Source organism: Coregonus lavaretus, assembly GCF_964263955.1.
Source record: "Coregonus lavaretus genome assembly, chromosome: 23".
In the NCBI taxonomy this organism is placed as follows: Eukaryota; Metazoa; Chordata; class Actinopteri; order Salmoniformes; family Salmonidae; genus Coregonus; species Coregonus lavaretus.
The window spans coordinates 39,559,894-39,578,262 of NC_140010.1; the positions used below are offsets into that span (position 1 = coordinate 39,559,894).

General features: G+C 41.0%; 1 protein-coding gene across 1 annotated transcript in view; it reads left to right on the plus strand.

Annotated features, from left to right (window-relative positions):
- The first annotated feature begins 2,326 nt into the window (after positions 1 to 2,326).
- Positions 2,327 to 18,369, plus strand: part of LOC311150452 (abl interactor 1-like) — a 64,898-nt gene continuing 48,855 nt past the window's right edge. The window contains exon 1 of the mRNA XM_084187951.1: positions 2,327 to 2,542. Coding sequence (XP_084044077.1) covers positions 2,426 to 2,542 — 117 coding nt within the window. The 5' untranslated portion in view covers positions 2,327 to 2,425. The remainder of the gene's footprint in view (positions 2,543 to 18,369) is intronic.

An 18,369-nucleotide genomic window follows, 5' to 3' on the forward strand; every position in this document is an offset into this window, starting at 1 on the left:
TACTGGCTGCTCCTCGTGTGGATTTGTCATTTACCTTGCAGGTGGATGCTAGTCATGTGGGGGCGGGTGCAGTTTTGCTGCAAGCAGATGTGGCTGGGGTTGAGAGGCCTGTTAGTTTCTTTTCCAAAAAGTTTAACCATTATCAGTTGAACTATTCGGTCATTGAAAAAGAAGCATTAGCACTTATATGGGCGCTACAACACTTTGAAGTGTATGTTGGGTCGGGTGTAGTACCTATTGTGGTCTACACCGACCATAACCCTCTCACCTTTTTGAGGTCCATGAGGTGTCCAAATCAGAGGATAATGAGATGGTGTTTATTTTTACAATCCTTCCATCTAGATGTGCGGCACATCCGGGGGACTGATAATGTGATTGCTGATGCGCTCTCTCGTGCGCCCTGTTCATGAATATTGATGTGACCGACCATTGTTTGATTTTGTCATGTTCTATCTTTCCTGTTTGTCTCCTCCTAGTCTTGGGTTCTTCTTTCCTCTTAAAGGTTGCTTCCTGTGTAAAGGTTGCTGAGGTCTGGAGAGGAGGATGATGGGTGGGGCAAGTGGAGGTGTGAACATGTACAATTTGTCGGTTTGGGACGCAGGGGCTGGTACGTTGGTCCGGGGTCCTTGTTGGTCCCCGGTCTTATGGGGGGGGGGGGTGTGATGACCCTCCCACTCTGTCTGCCATATTCTCTCTTTGCTCTTGTTTCCTTATTAGGATGCCGGTGGGCGGAGTTGGGAGGGTCGTCAGCTACATGGGAAACACCTGGGCCGGGTGTGTCCCAGCATAAATGGACCTCTTCCACATTCATTGAGGAGACTCTCTCCAGGCAGATACTTTGACTTTGGTTGTGGTATTTTTGTGGCCTTTTTGGTTGTTTGCTTTGGCACCTCTCAACACTTTTCCATATTACATTTATGCATGCAAACACTCACTTGCACTACTGATTACACACACCATTGTTATTTGATTTAGTTTACTTCAGTTAATAAATATATACTTTGAGTATTCCTTGTCTCCACGTGTCTCCCTTTTGTTACGAACTTGAGCCGGTTCGTGACACATGGCAGCAATAATGTCCATTTTTAAATGGTATTAAATCAACAGGCTTTCATAATGTGTAATTGAAATCAATAGGCCTATTCAATACCCTCGCACCTCGTCAAGGTATTAAATGGATAGGCTACATGCCTATCTAATAGAATTGTTACAAATTATTTTCGCATGAGGCTATTCAGTTGTTGCAAACATTCTCAACATTAAATGTTCATATCAGAGTGAATGTAAAAACAGAACCAAGTCGATAGAAGGTGAACTCACCCTATGCATGTTTGGATGGATCAATCCCTCTGCTGTCTGGATATAGGCCTATGCCGACAGTCCGACACCGACCTCTCAAATTCGGTCGAACCAAACACACAAAACATATAATTCCCGGAGTTGTAGGCCTAGTGTCTTTTGACCAATAATTACACTATGCACCAGTAGGTTTGATTTAGTATTCCTACAAGGCCCATAATGCTCTTAATGGGGGATTTAATATGGGAGATGTAGTGCTGACTCAGAAAGAGGCGAAGCGAAAAGGATAACTGGGCCCAAAATCGGTCTTCTCCAGCAGGTGGCGTTTTGTCGTTTTTTTTTTTTTCACTCACCAAGCGAGGAGTTTTTGTTTGGAGGTCAATGAGAGAGTGTCGAATTTGGTCAACAAAAAATGTTATGGCTTATTTGATCGAATAGAAGTGTCGTAATGCTTAGGTTGTTACGAATGTACTGATATATGTAGGACAGGTGACATCCCGGCAACTTTGAGAAAAAAACCCACTTTATATCTGAGTTGTGCCTGTTGTTCACACGCGTACCTGCCCTCTCATTGGCTAGAATGGTCCCACCTGCTCTTGCCTCCTCCCGACTGCCCTCCATTTTTTAAGAAACGAATTTTCATTGTTAGAGCGGCCACTTGAGTATCTCTGTCAATATAACGGATCATCTGTGGCTGACTGGAACAATTCAGTTTTGCTTACCTTTAAAAAAAAGCATATCTTTTTGATACACACGCACAAGGACAAAATGTTACAATGTAGCATATAGAATGCAACAAAAGCACTGGATAGGCTACTTTGTATCACTAGACCGGATTGTATATCACACTTCATCACTTTTGGGTTTAGGTTCACGAGCGATTATCGCACTGAAATTCAATTGGTCCACAACTAATCGATGTAGCATTTGAACCAATCACAGTTAACAACGAGCCCCCAGATCGCGTATCATTTTGGGACGGTTATAAAATCGAGGCCAGAAATCTCACAATACCAGGCGTGGAACCCCTTTCTCACCACACGGAAAACGACAAAGCTTTGGTTCGTTGGAAAGAAAGAAAGAAAGAAAGAAAGAAAGGAAGGAAGGAAATGCAGAGGGATGTAAGATGGCAGAGCTACAAATGTTGCTAGAGGAAGAAATTCCAGCCGGTAAACGAGCGCTCGTGGAAAGCTACCAAAATCTGTCGAGGGTTGCAGAATACTGTGAAAACAATTATGTACAGGTAAGGAAAATACATCGCTGATAAAATGTTGAATTATATGCGGAATTCGTCAGATTAGTAATGTTATAGAACTGGGTGAAACCGGGGACAGGAAATGTGGCTCTGAGACCCCAGACCACTGAACATGGACATTTAACTCTTACGGAAACAGGCTTTTGGCAATGTAAAAAAAAAAAAAAGGCTACCTCATCATTATAGGCTGAAACTGTGGTTACAGTCGCGGGCTCTATTCTCATATAACAGCCGTGTTCGGATGGTTGCATACTCTTACGACCATTCTAAACCAGCTATCTGATATAAATGTACAAAGCTGTTGAAGACTATTCAGAGGGTGTGTCGTTGTTATTACCAAGGCTTGTCACTGACTGCATTCTCTTTGATAGATAGGCTAGAACTGTAGCCTAGGCAATGCTATTCAAATTGTAGCCAGGGCAACAACCAAAAAAATGTATCGCTTTCCAAACCTAGGATATCGAATAGGTCAAATGGATTGAATCGTTTCTTCATTATAGGCTCATTATGGGCCTACTATCTATTGGCATCGTTGGGTCACTGAATGGTGTTACAAGGGCAATTCTGGTCGCTCTAGTGCAGTTTTCTTCAATGTATGCCTTGGAGAGCAGCACAGTAGAGCAAGCAAAGTAGTTCCCATCAGTCTGTATCATGCATGTAATAAATGCGTTGCTGGTCTTTCTGTTTGTTGATAAGTATAGCCGTATAGGCAGTTTATTAGCCCTGGATAGGTTTATGTGTGTATAAACGACCATTTATCCAATTTATTGGCCGACTTGGTTGGGCTACCTGAATTGTCATTATCCGAAAGAGGGGACTGCATTTTGTAAGTCGCTCTGGATAAGAGCGTCTGCTAAATGACTTAAATGTAAAATGTAAATGCATTGTGGTAGGCTACCTGTCATTCCAGATTGATGGATAAAGCATAGGCCTATGCACTTGTTTCATCCTCCGTCTTCCAGATAATTTGCTATAGTTTAATTGCGCCCCAGTAGTGGTCTAATGAAATGGTGGGAGCTGTTGTCACTGTACAAATATGAAATATTGTATGTATTTCCTGATCAACAAAACTGAATGAATAAGGCTTGAAACGACATGTATGCTTTCTAAATATAGTATAATCAAATTATAAAACGACTAACTATACGATTTAATCTTCCTTTTAACTGTAAAATACAAATGTGTATGTTTAGTGTTAGAGAAAATGTGCATATTTTCTAAAGGTCTCTATTGATCAAAACGTCTGTCCCCATCGTTGTGAACGTCTCACAGAGCTCTAGCTTGGCTTTCTGAACTCGTTAGGAACTCTCCTTTCATATCATATGACAAACAGAAAGTGTTTTTTGTTTAAAATCTATGAATTATTTTAGATTAATGGCTATAAATTGACCTCTGAATGGGCTACCATGATGAAACCACTCGCTCCTGCTGAGCTGTAAAGATTGCAGGCATGTGCTTTTTCAGTGGCTGTGATGTAGGGTTCAGCCGGGAGTGGATAGACAGTCAGAAGAGCGAATGAAATGGTACGAGGGACATCCCAGCTTCAAGTGGTTTCAGATTTCACATCCTACCTAACACAGGCTCAGAAAATATACTGTGTCTGTGGGAACCAGGGGTATCGCTCAATGCAAGCCATTTCGATCGACGGTGTCCACAGATCGATTCATAAGCAAAAATGTCAGTCGGACCCGGTACCAGAACCATGCAGGTCTTTACATCTAAGAGTATCCGTGTAGCTCAGTTGGTAGAGCATGGCGCTTGCAACGCCAGGGTTGTGGGTTCGATTCCCACGGGGTGCCAGTATGAAAATGTATGCACTCACTAACTGAAAGTCGCTCTGGATAAGAGCGTCTGCTAAATGACTAAAATGTAAGAGGATTTATTAATAGCCAGGCAATGGCACACTTTTCAGCAAATAATTGTTTGGTCAATAGGCTGTTGGTCGACTGAGATTTCTTTAGTCGAACAGTCGCAATTTTCTTCCCGCGGCGCACAAGACACCTGTCTGATTCGTGCCCGTCTCAATGGAGTAATCCATTGTGGAGGCCTCAGGGATGGCGCAGTCCATCACTCTAAGACGTGATACTGAAATTGCATATGGTTATATTATGTTAAAATAATGGTGCACTAATAAATCTAATATTATTTTATAACAAATGCGCTTTCTCCCGTGTTGGATATGGTGAGTTCGCGATTCTGAAACATAATCTTCAGTGCGCTGTAGAATTGGCGCCTTTCCCTATGTTGCTATGTGCATAATAGCAAAATTAACCATCATATTGGGATTGAGAACAATGCGGCGGAGGCAGCAGCAGAGACGAGGAAACAGCCCTTGCCTTAAACCCTATTCGGACTGGATTCGTTTTACTGGGGGTGGTCGGGTAATGTTATTATGTGCACAAGCACAAAACACCACATCTGTCATTTAATCACGTCCAAATCTGCCATGTCAGTAATGGCAGGAGAGTAACAATTCCAGCCAGAATAACCTACTGTTTTTTGGCGAACTCCAAGGTCCTCTGATAATACTAGTCCCGTGCCAATCGACATCCCTGTGTTTTGAGAGGAATGTCTGAGTTTGACAGCTGTTTTGATACATTTATTGACGTTCTGTGCATAGCCTATAAATGAAGGGCCTACATGTATCAACTTTTACAGTGAATGCTTTTGTTAATATGTTTTGTGCGTATAAATGTAATATTGCCAAATGCATCAGTAAAAAATATTGTGCCTATTTAATGTAACCCTTGCTGTTAATAGATCGCAAAGCAGCATTCAACTGACCTAAACGTTTGGAAATGATAAGTGCACATAGCCTTAAAACGCATCTCAAGTGCAAGTGCACTGTTTAGCTCACAACTGAAGGCTGGGGGGCATTTAGGATGTCTACTGTGGATCGCTAAAATATCCTAATGATTATGATCACACTTCCTCAATAAAAATATTATGGCGACACTATACCAAAGATGGTTTGGTATGGTTTAGAAACTTGGGAACCAAACTCGAGTTATCAGTTATCAGCCCTGTTATTGCCTGGACTTGTTGAAATATCTTCACGCCTAGAAAAAACTCCAGACTTCCGTCATAACTGTCAATTTATTGGGGAAAAAAGAATTACAGGGGGTAGTTTGGAAAAACGAATCCTGTCCTAATCGTCCTGTGGAATAACAGACATTCTGGGGTAATAAATACATGACCAACGTTCTCTAGTAATACTAGTCCCCTGCGAATAGGGCTTAGCCTAATTGTCGAAGAAAATTGAGGCGAGAGCAAACCCCAACTTAATTAGGTCTATAATCAATAGTCTAACTGTTAAACGTGTTTGGCTTTATAAATCGTCCATATATATCTACAGATATAAGACATATCTTTCTTCTATTGCCTGTTTGAGTGTTTGTTTAATAGCCTACTGATTCTGTGCACATCAAGCGTCTGCTTCATGCAATGGCAAAATGTCGGATTAAGCAATTTCACATATTTGGCTGTTTTTAATATTTGCTATGCTGTAATAAAGGCTTTACTATTTTTCTTGTTACAACGGACTGGTATTACTTATTTATTTAGTGTTGTTTACACTGTTCCAAACAGGCAGAAAAATAATATTGTAATCTAACAGCACCTGTTTGTCACACATAATACGCAGCTCTCACTCCTATACCCTTTTTCCTGATTTCCCTCTTATTGTTTTTATTACAATTATTATTATTATCATCATTATAATAAGTCATATCGTTATCATTAGTAGGCTTTGTATAGTAGCCTTGTATAACCACCATCGAGCTGTAGGCCTAAGAGTGCGTCCTGTTTAGTCTTAATACCGTAACTTACTTAGGCCTATATTTCAATATGTAGGCTACTGTATCAATCAATCATTTATTCGTTCATGCCATCACACAGCATACGAGACATTCATGCTTTGAAATGCAATCAAGCGTTTTAGTTTTAAAATTAAATAATAAAGGGAGCTTTGAATAATTAGCCTAAACAATAAATAAACCGCAATTCACGAATGCATGCGACTGTTTTTTTTTTAGTCTGCTGTAATAAAGGCTTTATATATATATTTTCCCCCGTTAGAACAGACTCTCTGGTAAACTTATTTATTGAGTGTTGTTTACACTGTTCCAAATGGTCAGAAAAAATCATAATATTGTAATCTAACAGCAACAGTTTGGCACACATAATTGCTCCTATACCCTCCTTTTTCTTGATCTCCAGTAGTTTCCACAACTAAGTCAAATGTCTTCCACAGATCTGACTTCCCCTTTCCCTCCTGAGCAAGAAGTAAACATTCGCCTGTTTCGAGTTTCTTTTTCATGTCCGCCGCACAGGGACGGCTTGTTCAATAGGGCGATATGGGCGACGCACTGCCAAACGGGAAAAGGAAGGGATTTTTTTTCTAATCAATTATATCACGGCAACAGCAGTTATCAGTGTTCACGTCTGATCTGCCAGCCACTAAATGTCAAATCAGGCTAAAGTCGTGCTTCAAATGGCCCCGCCCGTTTTTGGGGCGATTTCAGTCAAGTTGAAAATCGCCCAGAAGTCTCTCATAGCCTGTCATGTAAAATCTATTTTTTTCACATTTCAAAGCTTTCAATACATTCTCTATGGGTGTCTGTGGGCTTGCACTTACGCGCTTTCGTCATACGTGACGTAACGTTGAACGTAACTAAGACAATGGCGGCTAGAAGCGTCTCTGTTGCGACCTGCAGTGCGGCGTTATTTTATGTTTTTAATTTGTAGACTTAGTTTACAAACATTCTGCCAACCATGGATTTCCAGTGGTTGGTTTTGGACTGATCTTGTTGATCGTGTACATACCCGCTACGAACGGACTAAATAATGAAAACGCTGCTGGCAGCTGAATCCCAATACAGCTGGGAGACTTGGCTGGATGAGTCCCGGACAGAGAAGTGGAGCCGGCCACCTTCACCCTGGTCAGAGCGGACCGCGATCCTGGTAAGAGAGCGACTCTGTACCCCGACATTGAACTGCTTTCTGTGTCATTGCGACCTTACTATCAATTCAATTCAATTTAAGGGCTTTATTGGCATGGGAAACGTGTGTTAACATTGCCAAAGCAAGGGAAGTAGATAGTAAACAAAAGTGAAATAAACAATAAATATTAACAGTAAACATTACACTCAGAAGTTTCAAAAGAATAAAGACATTTCAAATGTCATATTATGTATATATACAGTGTTGTTACAATGTGCAAATAGTTAAAGTACAAATGGGAAAATAAATAAACATAAATATGGGTTGTATTTACAATGGTGTTTGTTCTTCACTGGTTGCCCTTTTCTTGTGGCAACAGGTCACAAATCTTGCAGCTGTGATGGCACACTGTGGTTTTTCACCCAGTAGATAAGGGAGTTTATCAAAATTGGGTTTGTTTTCGAATTCTTTGTGGATCGCTGTAATCTGAGGGAAATATGTGTCTCTAATATGGTCATACATTTGGCAGGAGGTTAGGAAGTGCAGCTCAGTTTCCACCTCATTTTGTGGGCAGTGTGCACATAGCCTGTCTTCTCTTGAGAGCCAGGTCTGCCTACGGCGGCCTTTCTCAATAGCAAGGCTATGGTCACTGAGTCTGTACATAGTCAAAGCTTTCATTAAGTTTGGGTCAGTCACAGTGGTCAGGTATTCTGCCACTGTGTACTCTCTGTTTAGGGCCAAATAGCATTCTAGTTTGCTCTGTTTTTTTGTTTGTTCTTTCCAATGTGTCAAGTAATTCTCTTTTTGTTTTCTCATGATTTGGTTGGGTCTAATTGTGTTGTTGTTGTTGTTGTTGTTGTTGTCCTGGGGCTGTGTGGGGTCTGTTTGTGTTTGTGAACAGAGGCCCAGGACAAGCTTACTTAGGGGACTCTTCTCCAAGTTCATCTCTCTGTAGGTGATGGCTTTGTTATGGAAGGTTTGGGAATCGCTTCCTTTTAAGTGGTTACTATCTGCCCCGTGAGTTCCCCCAATTGTTTGTTACCGTTGTGTACTGTTGATAATCACAAGTTTACTGGAGAACTGAGACCAAGTAGAGACTTTGGACAGGGTGGATATGGTATAATAAAGGCAGTTTATTCAGAGGTAAAGATATCTGGAATCGCGTGCACGGACTCGTGCACGTGTGTAGGTCACCTAAATCATCAGAAAAATTGCCCCTCCTGAGAATTTTTTCAGGAGCCGCCACTGCCGCCGCATCCATTTTGCTGTCGACATTACTGTGTTGGGATTTTGTAATAACCAATGTATTGATGTGATTATGATAGGCTATAGGTCAGGCCCTATTGGTCACATGCATGCGATGCTGACAGAGAGCAAGGGTTGAGGGAATAGGGAATGTTTTTCCTGAACAAATTAGGGATTTCGGTAACAGAACCTTTCAGTCAGAAACAAGTAAGAAACTAAATGGCTGAAATGATGTTGCAGCTTCAGCACGGACAGCGCAATAAACACTTGCTGTGCTGTGGTGCCTTTTCACTGCAGTAGGGAGGAGAGCGAGACAACGTGCGCCAGTCACACAGGCACCCGCTGCCATTTTTAAAAATCTGTGTGACCATCAGGCTCTTTCTTGAGTCATTTGTGTGTCTTAATGATTTAATCAAACGGTGGGGTTCAATCATCAGACAAGCTCAGTGCATATGTAGTTGGTTTTATTCAAACACATAGGGTGTGTCTGTCTATATATGGATAAATACGTTTAAACATTTCGACCAAACCATTGGTCGAAAGAACAGGACGACTCTCGGTTGACCAAGATTTTGTATAGTCGGGGACAGTCCTAAAAGACACTCACTTTCAAAAAATTATTAACACTCAACACAACCAAAAAAACTGAGTATTTAAATTGTAGTAAATTTGACTAAATTACTCACTCAAAATGTACCAAGTATAATATATTATACTTATAAATATTATTTACATATCAATAAAAAAATGATCTAAAATGTGACCTGAGGACAAAATTGAGAAAGTATGTCAAAACCCACCCAAAGTAGGCTATTTGATTGACAATGATTCTTCTGTAACAATGTAAAAATGCAAACAACTATTCAGAGACTATTTCAAAATGTAGGTAACCTCTCTCAATAAGATTTAATACAGACCAGGCCTGACACAAAAGGTAGAAATAGTAGCCTACTTTGACAACAATTCAGTGAATGCAACAAGTATTAGATAGAGACAGATAGAGAGAGAGGATACAAAACACAACAACTGTTCAGAGACAATAAAATATTTATAGGACAAATTCATAGTTCACTCTGTCACTTTAGTGTTTGCATTTAGCCTACAACATGTCATGGAACTTCTGGAAGCATGGCCCCATCCTGCAAAGTGGTACAGAACACGTAGAGCACCCAAAGGAGGTTTCTACACATCTCCCACTCTTTGCCCTGCGTCCACTCCGGATGCACACCACACACACTCTCTTGCTCTGGAACAGATATAAGTTCCGACCACTTTAAAACCAACTCCAAAACCCCTGCCAATGTCACTTTAGGCTCAGGCTGTGTGGTACAAGGGTGAATGGTGGGACTTGGGGCAGACACTGCTTTGTCCTCTCCCTCCTCCTCCTCTTCCTCCTCCTCTCCATGTTCCTCTCCATCCACTCTCCTCTCCTTCCTCTTCACTCTACTCTCCCTCCGCTCTCCTCTCGGCTCCACATCTCTATCCCTCCAATCATCTCTAACTCCTCTTCCTCCCTGCCTTTTGCTGCTGAGCCCTGACTCTCCACATCACTTCCTTCGGTTTCACTGACTTAGAGGAACAGAGTAACAGAGGGAGAGGAGAGGAGAAACAAATAGGAGACAATAGTAGTCAGGAACATAATCTCTCTCTCCCTCTCAAACTGTCTCTCTCTTCCTTCCTCTCTTTTTCTCAACCATACACATACTACTTCCTAATAAGGGGTTTCCATAATAAGTTGTGTGATACAGTTACACGCCTCCCATTCCACACACACACACACACTCTCTCTCTTTTCCAATCAACTCTTGCTTTCTTGCCTGACAGACTAACTACAGAGTTTGCCAATGTTAGCTGATTAGTCACGAAGCAGGGACAGTTTCCAAATTAATTGCATCGGTAGAAACAGAACAAAACAAGCAACTTGTTAGCTGGCTGTGTAAACAAATCTCCAACTCATCATATGAGCTCCACTGCACGGGCATCTACTACCCTAACATGACAGCTAAGCTGTCTAATAATAGGAATACTAGGCAAAGTATTCAGACCCCTTGACTTTTTCCACATTTTGTTACGTTACAGCCTTGTTCTAAAATGGATAAAATCTTTTTTTTCCTCATCAATCTACACACAATACCCCATAATGACAAAGCAAAAACAGTTTTTTTAATAGATTTTGGCAAATGTATATATATATAAAATATCACATTTACATACAGTACCAGTCAAAAGTTTGGACACACCTACTCATTCTAGGGTTTTTCTTTATTTTTACTATTTTCTACATTGTAAATAATGGTGAAGACATCAAACATAATAACACATATAGAATCATGTGGTAACAAAAAAAGTGTTAAACAAATCTTCAAAGTAGCCACCCTTTGCCTAGATGACAGCTTTGCACACTCTTGGCATTCTCTCAACCAGCTTCATGAGGTAGTCACCTGGAATGCATTTCAATTAACAGGTGTGCCTTGTTAAATGTTCATTTGTGGAATTTCTTTCCTTCTTCATGCATTTGAGCCAATTCAGACCCTTTACTCAGTACTTTGTTGAAGCACCTTTGGCAGCGATTACAGCCTCAAGTCTTCTTGGGTATGACGCTAAAGCTTGGCACACATGTATTTGGGGAGTTTCCCCCATTCTTCTCTGCAGATCCTGTCAAGCTCTGTCAGGTTGGATGGGGAGCGTCGCTGCACAGCTATTTTCAAGTCTCTCCAGAGATGTTTGATCGGGTTCAAGTCTGTGCTCTGGCTGGGCCACTTAAGGACATTCAGAGACTTGTCCCCACCTGCATTGTCTTGGCTGTGTGCATAGGGTCGTTGTCCTGTTGGAAGGTGAACCTTCGCCACAGTCTGAGGTCCTGAGCGCTCTGGAGCAAGTTTTCATCAATGATCTGTCTGTACTTTGCTCCGTTTCATCTTTCCCTCGATCCTAACTAGTCTCCCAGTCCCTGCCGCTGAAAAACATCCCCACAGCATGATGCTGCCACCACCATGCTTCACCATAGGGATTGTGCAAGGTTTCCTCCAAACGTGACGCTTGACATTCAGGCCACAGAGTTCAATCTTGGTTTCATCAGACCAGAGAATCTTTAGGTGCCTTTTGGCAAACTCCAAGCGGGCTGTCATGTGCCTTTTACTGAGGAGTGGCTTCCGTCTGGCCACTCTACCATAAAATGCCTGATTGGTGGAGTGCTGCAGAGATGGTTGTCCTTCTGGAAGGTTCTCCCATCTCCACAGATAAATTCTGGAGCGCTGTCAGAGTGACCATCGGGTTCTTGGTCACCTCCCTGACCAAGGCCCATCTCCCCTGATTGCTCACTTTGGCCGGGCGGCCTGCTCTAGGAAGAGTCTCGGTGGTTCCAAACTTCTTCCATTTAAGAATGATGGAGGCCACTGTGTTCTTGGGGACCTTCAATACTGCAGAAATGTTTTGGTACCCTTCCCCAGATCTGTGCCTTGACACAATCCTGTCTCGGAGCTCTACGGACAATTCCTTTAACCTCATGGCTTGGTTTTTGCTCTGACATGCACTGTCAACTGTGGGAGCTTGTATAGACAGGTGTGTGCCTTTCCAAATCATGTCCAATCAATTGGATTTACCACAGGTGGACTCCTGTCATGCTGTAGAAACATCTCAAGGATGATCAATGGAAACAGGATGCACCTGAGCTCAATTTCGAGTCTCATAGCAAAGGGTCTGAATACTTATGTAAGTAAGGAATTCTGTTTCTAAAATGTACCTGTTTTCGCTTTGCCATTATGTGGTATTGTGTGTAGATTGATGAGGGATTAAAAAAAAATGTCATCCATTTTAGAATAATGCTTTAACGTAACAAAATGTGGAAAAAGTCAAGGGGTCTGAATACTTTCCGAATATGAATATCTGCACCAAGCAAACATGACAAACCATAACCTAAGCCCAACGGATAAACACAAATTACTCTAGCCTTCAGTTCGGTGGCTAGTTAACTGGTTGTCTGTATGGCTAGCTAGTGAAAGTGACAGCTGAGGTTGATGCTACAGCGCAGCCCAAATATACCGCTACACACAACTTTTAGTTAGCTAGCTAGCTAGCTATAGGAAGCCGTTTCCACATGAATTACATTAGTAGAAACAAGACAAAACAACCAACTAGTTAGCTGACTATATACAGCTAAACACTGCAACTATTTCCATGAGACAGAGAGCAATCATTTGAGCTCCACCGCTGATGTGCTCGCCTGTACCAACCAAGTTATCATGACATGACAGGACTTGCTAATCTGAGAGCTATTCCCCAACTTTCACAGCATCAAACATCAACAACACCAAACATATATCTGCTGTTTACTTATTTCACTCACCTCGACATCTATCTATATATCATTGCTTTTCAAAGTTCAAGGATGTGTCTGAATCCGTATCACCAACCAATATAGATACAGCCTCTTTCACAGTGAAAAGTCATGTGCGCTTCAGCGCCGTCATTTTGAGTAATTAAGTTTTTAAAAAACATTGAAAAGCCACGCGAATACGACACAGATATTATTGTTAGAAAAACAAGGCCGTTCGCGGCCGCTATAGTAATTTTAAAGAAAGGCCGTCGACGGCCGCTATGTGTTCTAAAGAGTTAAAGTATAATATTGTTGAAAGTTCTAATGTTACTGTCCCCCACTACAACAACAAAAATACTTAAAGGGAAATTTCACCACTGTTCTATTTCACTATATATGTCAGTTAATATGTTATTAACATATCATATGTGTCCTAAAAAAATAATATTTCCTCACTACACGCAAATATCAGCGCACCAGTAGAAACAGGCCAACTACATTTCCCGGTTGTAAGCAAACCACATTATCCAGAATTCATAGCGATTTCAGGATGTAGTACCGCCCCGTGAAGGTGTATCCAGTTGATGTGAGAAATATCAAAGACAGAGGATTTCGAAAAGGAACTGAATTCTCAACTGATGGGGTTGCCATGTCGTCGAACATTGAAAAGTGATGCTGTTCCATCGATTTTCAACTTCACTTCAAAGAGGAAGGCATCCGATCAGCCAACATCAGAGCAGCAGAAAAGAAGTCAAGCTGAGGTAACGTAGCTAACGTTACCTAGCTAACTAGCTAGCGAACTACATTTGTTTACGGTGCCTTCAGAAAGTATTCATACCCCTTGATTTTGTTATGTTACAGCCTACATTTAAAATTGATTGAATTGAAATATTTTTTCACTGGCCTGCACACAGTACCCCAAAATGTCAAAGTGGATTCATGTTTTTTATAAATTTTTACAAAATAATAACCCCTTTGTTATGACAAGCCTAAATAAGTTCAGGAGTAAAAACAAGTCACATAAGTTGCACGGACTCACTCTGCATGCAATAACAGTGTTTAACATGCTTTTTGAATGACTACCTCATATCTATACCCTACACATACAATTATCTATAAGGCCCCTCATGTCGAGCAGTGAATTTCAAACACAGATTCAACCACCAAGACCAGGGAGGTTTTCCAATGCCTCTCAAAGAAGAGCACCTATTGGTAGATGGATACAAATAAAAAAGCAGACATTGAATAGGAAGGAAACTGCTCAGGGATTTCACCATGAGGCCAATGGTGATTTTAAAACGGTTACAGAGTTTAATGGCTGTGATAGGATAACTGAGGATGGATCACCAATATTGTAGTTACTCCACAATACTGACCTAATTGACAGATTTAAAAGAAGGAAGCCTGTACAGAATAAAAAATATTCTAAAACATGCACCCTGTTTGCAACAAGGTACTAAAGTAATACTGCAAAAAATGTGGCAAAGCAATTAACTTTTTGTCCTGAATACAAAGTGTTATGTTTGGGGCAAATCCAATACAACACATTACTGAGTAACACTTTTCAAGCATAGTGGTGGCTGCATCATGTTATGGGTATGCTTGTAATTGTTAAGAACTAGGGAGTTTTTCAGGATAAAAAAGAAATGTAATGGAGCTAAGCACAGGCAAAATCCTAGAGGAAAACCTTGTTTAGTCTGCTTTCCACTGGACACTGGGAGATTAATTCACCTTTCAGTAGGCCAATAACCTAAAACGCAAGGCCAAATCTACACTGGAGTTGCTTACCAAGAAGACAGTTAATGTTCCTGAGTTACAGTTTTGACTTAAATCTGCTTGAAACTCTATGACAAGACCTGAAAATGGTTGTCTAGCAATGATCAACAACCAATTTGACAGAACTTGAAGAATTTTGAAAAAAGTTATGGACATATTTTGCACAATCCATGTGTGGAAAGCTGTTCGAGAACTTACCCAGAAAGACTCACAGCTGTAATCGCTGCCAAAGGTGATTCTAACATGTATTGACTCAGGGGGTGTGAATACTTATGTAATCAAGATATATTAGTAAAACATTTTTCATGTTTTTTTTTTTACACTATAATTTTTCTTCCATTTTGACATTGCAGAGTATTTTGTGTAGATTGTTGACCAAAAATGACAATTCAATCCATTTGAATTCCACTTTGTAACACAACAATATGAATACTTTCTGAAGGCACTGTATCTAAACCAAAATCTAGCTAGCTAGCTTTCATAATACGCTGACTATACATTCCAAAGCATATCAATGTAATTAGCCAGCTGCTGTCTGGCAATGTGATTTGTAACTTTTGCAAGCGAACGTTAGCTTCGTTAGGTTACGGTAGCTAACCTTTAGCTAGCTACCTAACTACCGCAGAGGCTAATGTGACTGTGTTCTATTTAGAGTCCGATCCCATCAACATCTGCATAGACATCAACATCAAGCTCAGCACCAGGAAATAGTGTAAGTCACCTTGAAAAATCTTACTAAAATCTACTAAATCTTTCCATGACTCTATGATGAGCAAATATACTGGAGCTAGGGATGAACATGGTCTGTGTCTTGTTGTCATAGTTGGTGTGTTAACAAGTAGGCTACAACTTCTACGGTAGTTTTCTCTGTGTTATGGAGGCTTAGTTGATTGTTCATGCAAGGTTTGAAGTCTAAGTTGGAGAAAAGGAGGTATTAGTAAGGAGGGGATGGTGTGGGTGACTGGTGTCTGTTGGGGGTTGGTATTGTATGTGAAGGTTAGTATGCATGATCTATTGACATGGGGGAATGGGTGGATATAGTACCTTGTTTGAATGTGTATTAATGGGGACAAAGTAGTAAAATGTTGGCTAATCACTGACTACTGTGTGTCCTACAGACTAATCCTGCTGCTGCTGATGATGACCTTTAGTAGTACAGAGCCTGTAGACCCATTGGATCGAAGCTTTCAGCCTGGAATAAGCTCAAGCTCAACATCATCTGTCTTAGAAACAAGCCAGGACAGCCAAAGGTATTTATGAAAGCACACTACCCTCTTGAGAAAACAAAATCACCAATACACTAAACTGTCTACAAGACAAGTGCTCTTCAAACTTTTCACACCGTTGCAGTCAGTTCTTTGGCATGGGGGAGAGGGGCCGTTAGTATAGTCTTCTAACCTATTCACTCTATTGTTGGCAGTGCTTGTCTACTGAACCACACAACTAGAGGTCGAAGCAGTTGGAGGTGAAGAAAGTGTACGAGAGGCTTGTCCACCTGGCTGTGGAGTGCAGAAAGGACCAGACGGTTGTCTACAAAGAGCCTGATTCACAGCTCCTCAAACCCAACATCCCTGCCAACATTGCCACAGCGCCAAAGCCTGCTAAACCAGCTGCCATTACCCAACACAAGAAGAGGTTCACCAGCTGAAGAACATTCTGGAACCTGCCTGGAACATTCAACCAACATAACATCCATATTCAGTTAGACTGATATAGTAGTATAATATAAAATGCCTAGTATGCTCACACCTGCACTGTGGTATAGATGTTGTTAGCTGTTGTACATATGTATCTAATTATGTTTTTATATGCTTTTTTAAATTTTTATTCCAGCTGCATCAGAAAGCAATAAAGTGTTGACTTCAACTTCTGGATCAATTCATTGTGATATTTATGAAATGTATTTGGATAAACTAGCTTCAGTCTTACTGCTAAAACAAATAATGCAGGGAGTTGGTGTGTCATTTAAACTGACATTTGTTGGCAAGTGAACATGCTTCAATATAACAGTAGATTAGTCTGTCAATATAGTAAATAAGTAGACATGGCTTGTATTCAAGACTACGTTTATTTGCGCTTGAGACTGATGTGAGTTTACACAGCAGTATGCAGGAACAGTTATGGCAATGTATGACATACATACAGTAGAAGAAAAATATACTACTAACGCTTATAATAAATACTACAGTTCTACATAGGGAATACTTGCATATGGTGTGTTTGGTGGTGCAATGAGGTGTTCGAAGTCACTTTGTTACAAGGGGAGGTTGTTGTTATGGGACTTTTCACTTCTCTTGAGAGTCATCAACTTCTTTGTATCCAAGCGGTATTGTCTGTGAGAGAAAGACGAAAACGCTAGTACACATTCATGGCCAATCATTGTGTCCTGTTTGTATTCCTACTGTAGCAGCATGGTGTAGAATATGAGACATCTCCAGACACAGGTTAGCTAGCTAGCTACAACACACCGTTATAGTTACTCCAAGACTAAAATGAGTCATAAAACCAAAGTCATTCCTTTACTCTAAGCCATTATCAAAAAAATTCTCCAGTTTTGCTCTTAATGAGAGGCACTGAGGCTAGCTAGGCTAGTTATCTAGCTAGCGATAATGTTAGACTACAGTATATTTTAGGGATAGCAAATACACAGCTAGCAAGCTAAACGTGTCTAGCTTGCCTTGTAGTGGTACTAGCAAGCCCTGTCATGGACGAATCAATCACCAAATTGTACTGTACTGAACAACACTGCTTCGTTTAAAAAGTGAGCTTATATTGCTAGCTAGATACCGACAGCAAAACAACTTACTCGTTTGTCATTTGCCCTCCTGAGTCCTGGTCCAGCTGGTCTAGGCTGCCATCGCTGCTTGCTGGTCTCGCAATTATTTTTCTCGCCGTCTCAACTCCTGTTCAGTGGATTCTGGCTCAAATAGATAGGGCTGTATGTTCTTATGTAAAAGAACATCAGAAAATGTTTTGTCCTCCAGCTCTTCTTGGAAAGACGAATCATCAGAAGCAGCCATTGTAGCTCATTATTTAGCAATCTCGGATAGACAGTGCATGGTAGCATACTGTAGCTTCTGTAAAATAGTGGGACCCATCTCGTCCAAAAAGTTGACTCAAGTTTGCCAAAAAGCACCTGGATGATCATCAAGACTCTTGGAAGAACGTTCTATGGACAGATGATTCAAAAGTATAACTTTTTGGACGACATGGTTCCAGTAATGTCTGGCGAAAACCAAACTCTGCATTCCACAGTAAGAACATCATACCAAAGGTCAAGCATGGTGGTGGTGGTGTAATGGTTTGGGGATGCTTTGCTGCCTCAGGACCTGGACGAGTTGCCTTAATAGAAGGAACCATGAATTCTGCTCTGTATCAGAGAATTCTACAGGAGAATGTCAGACCATCCGTCTGTGAGCTGAAGCTGAAGCGCAGCTGGGTCATGCAGCAAGACAATGATCCAAAACACACAATCAAGTCTACATGAAAATTGCTAAAAAGCAACAAATTGGAAGTTTTGGAATGGCCTAGTCAAAGT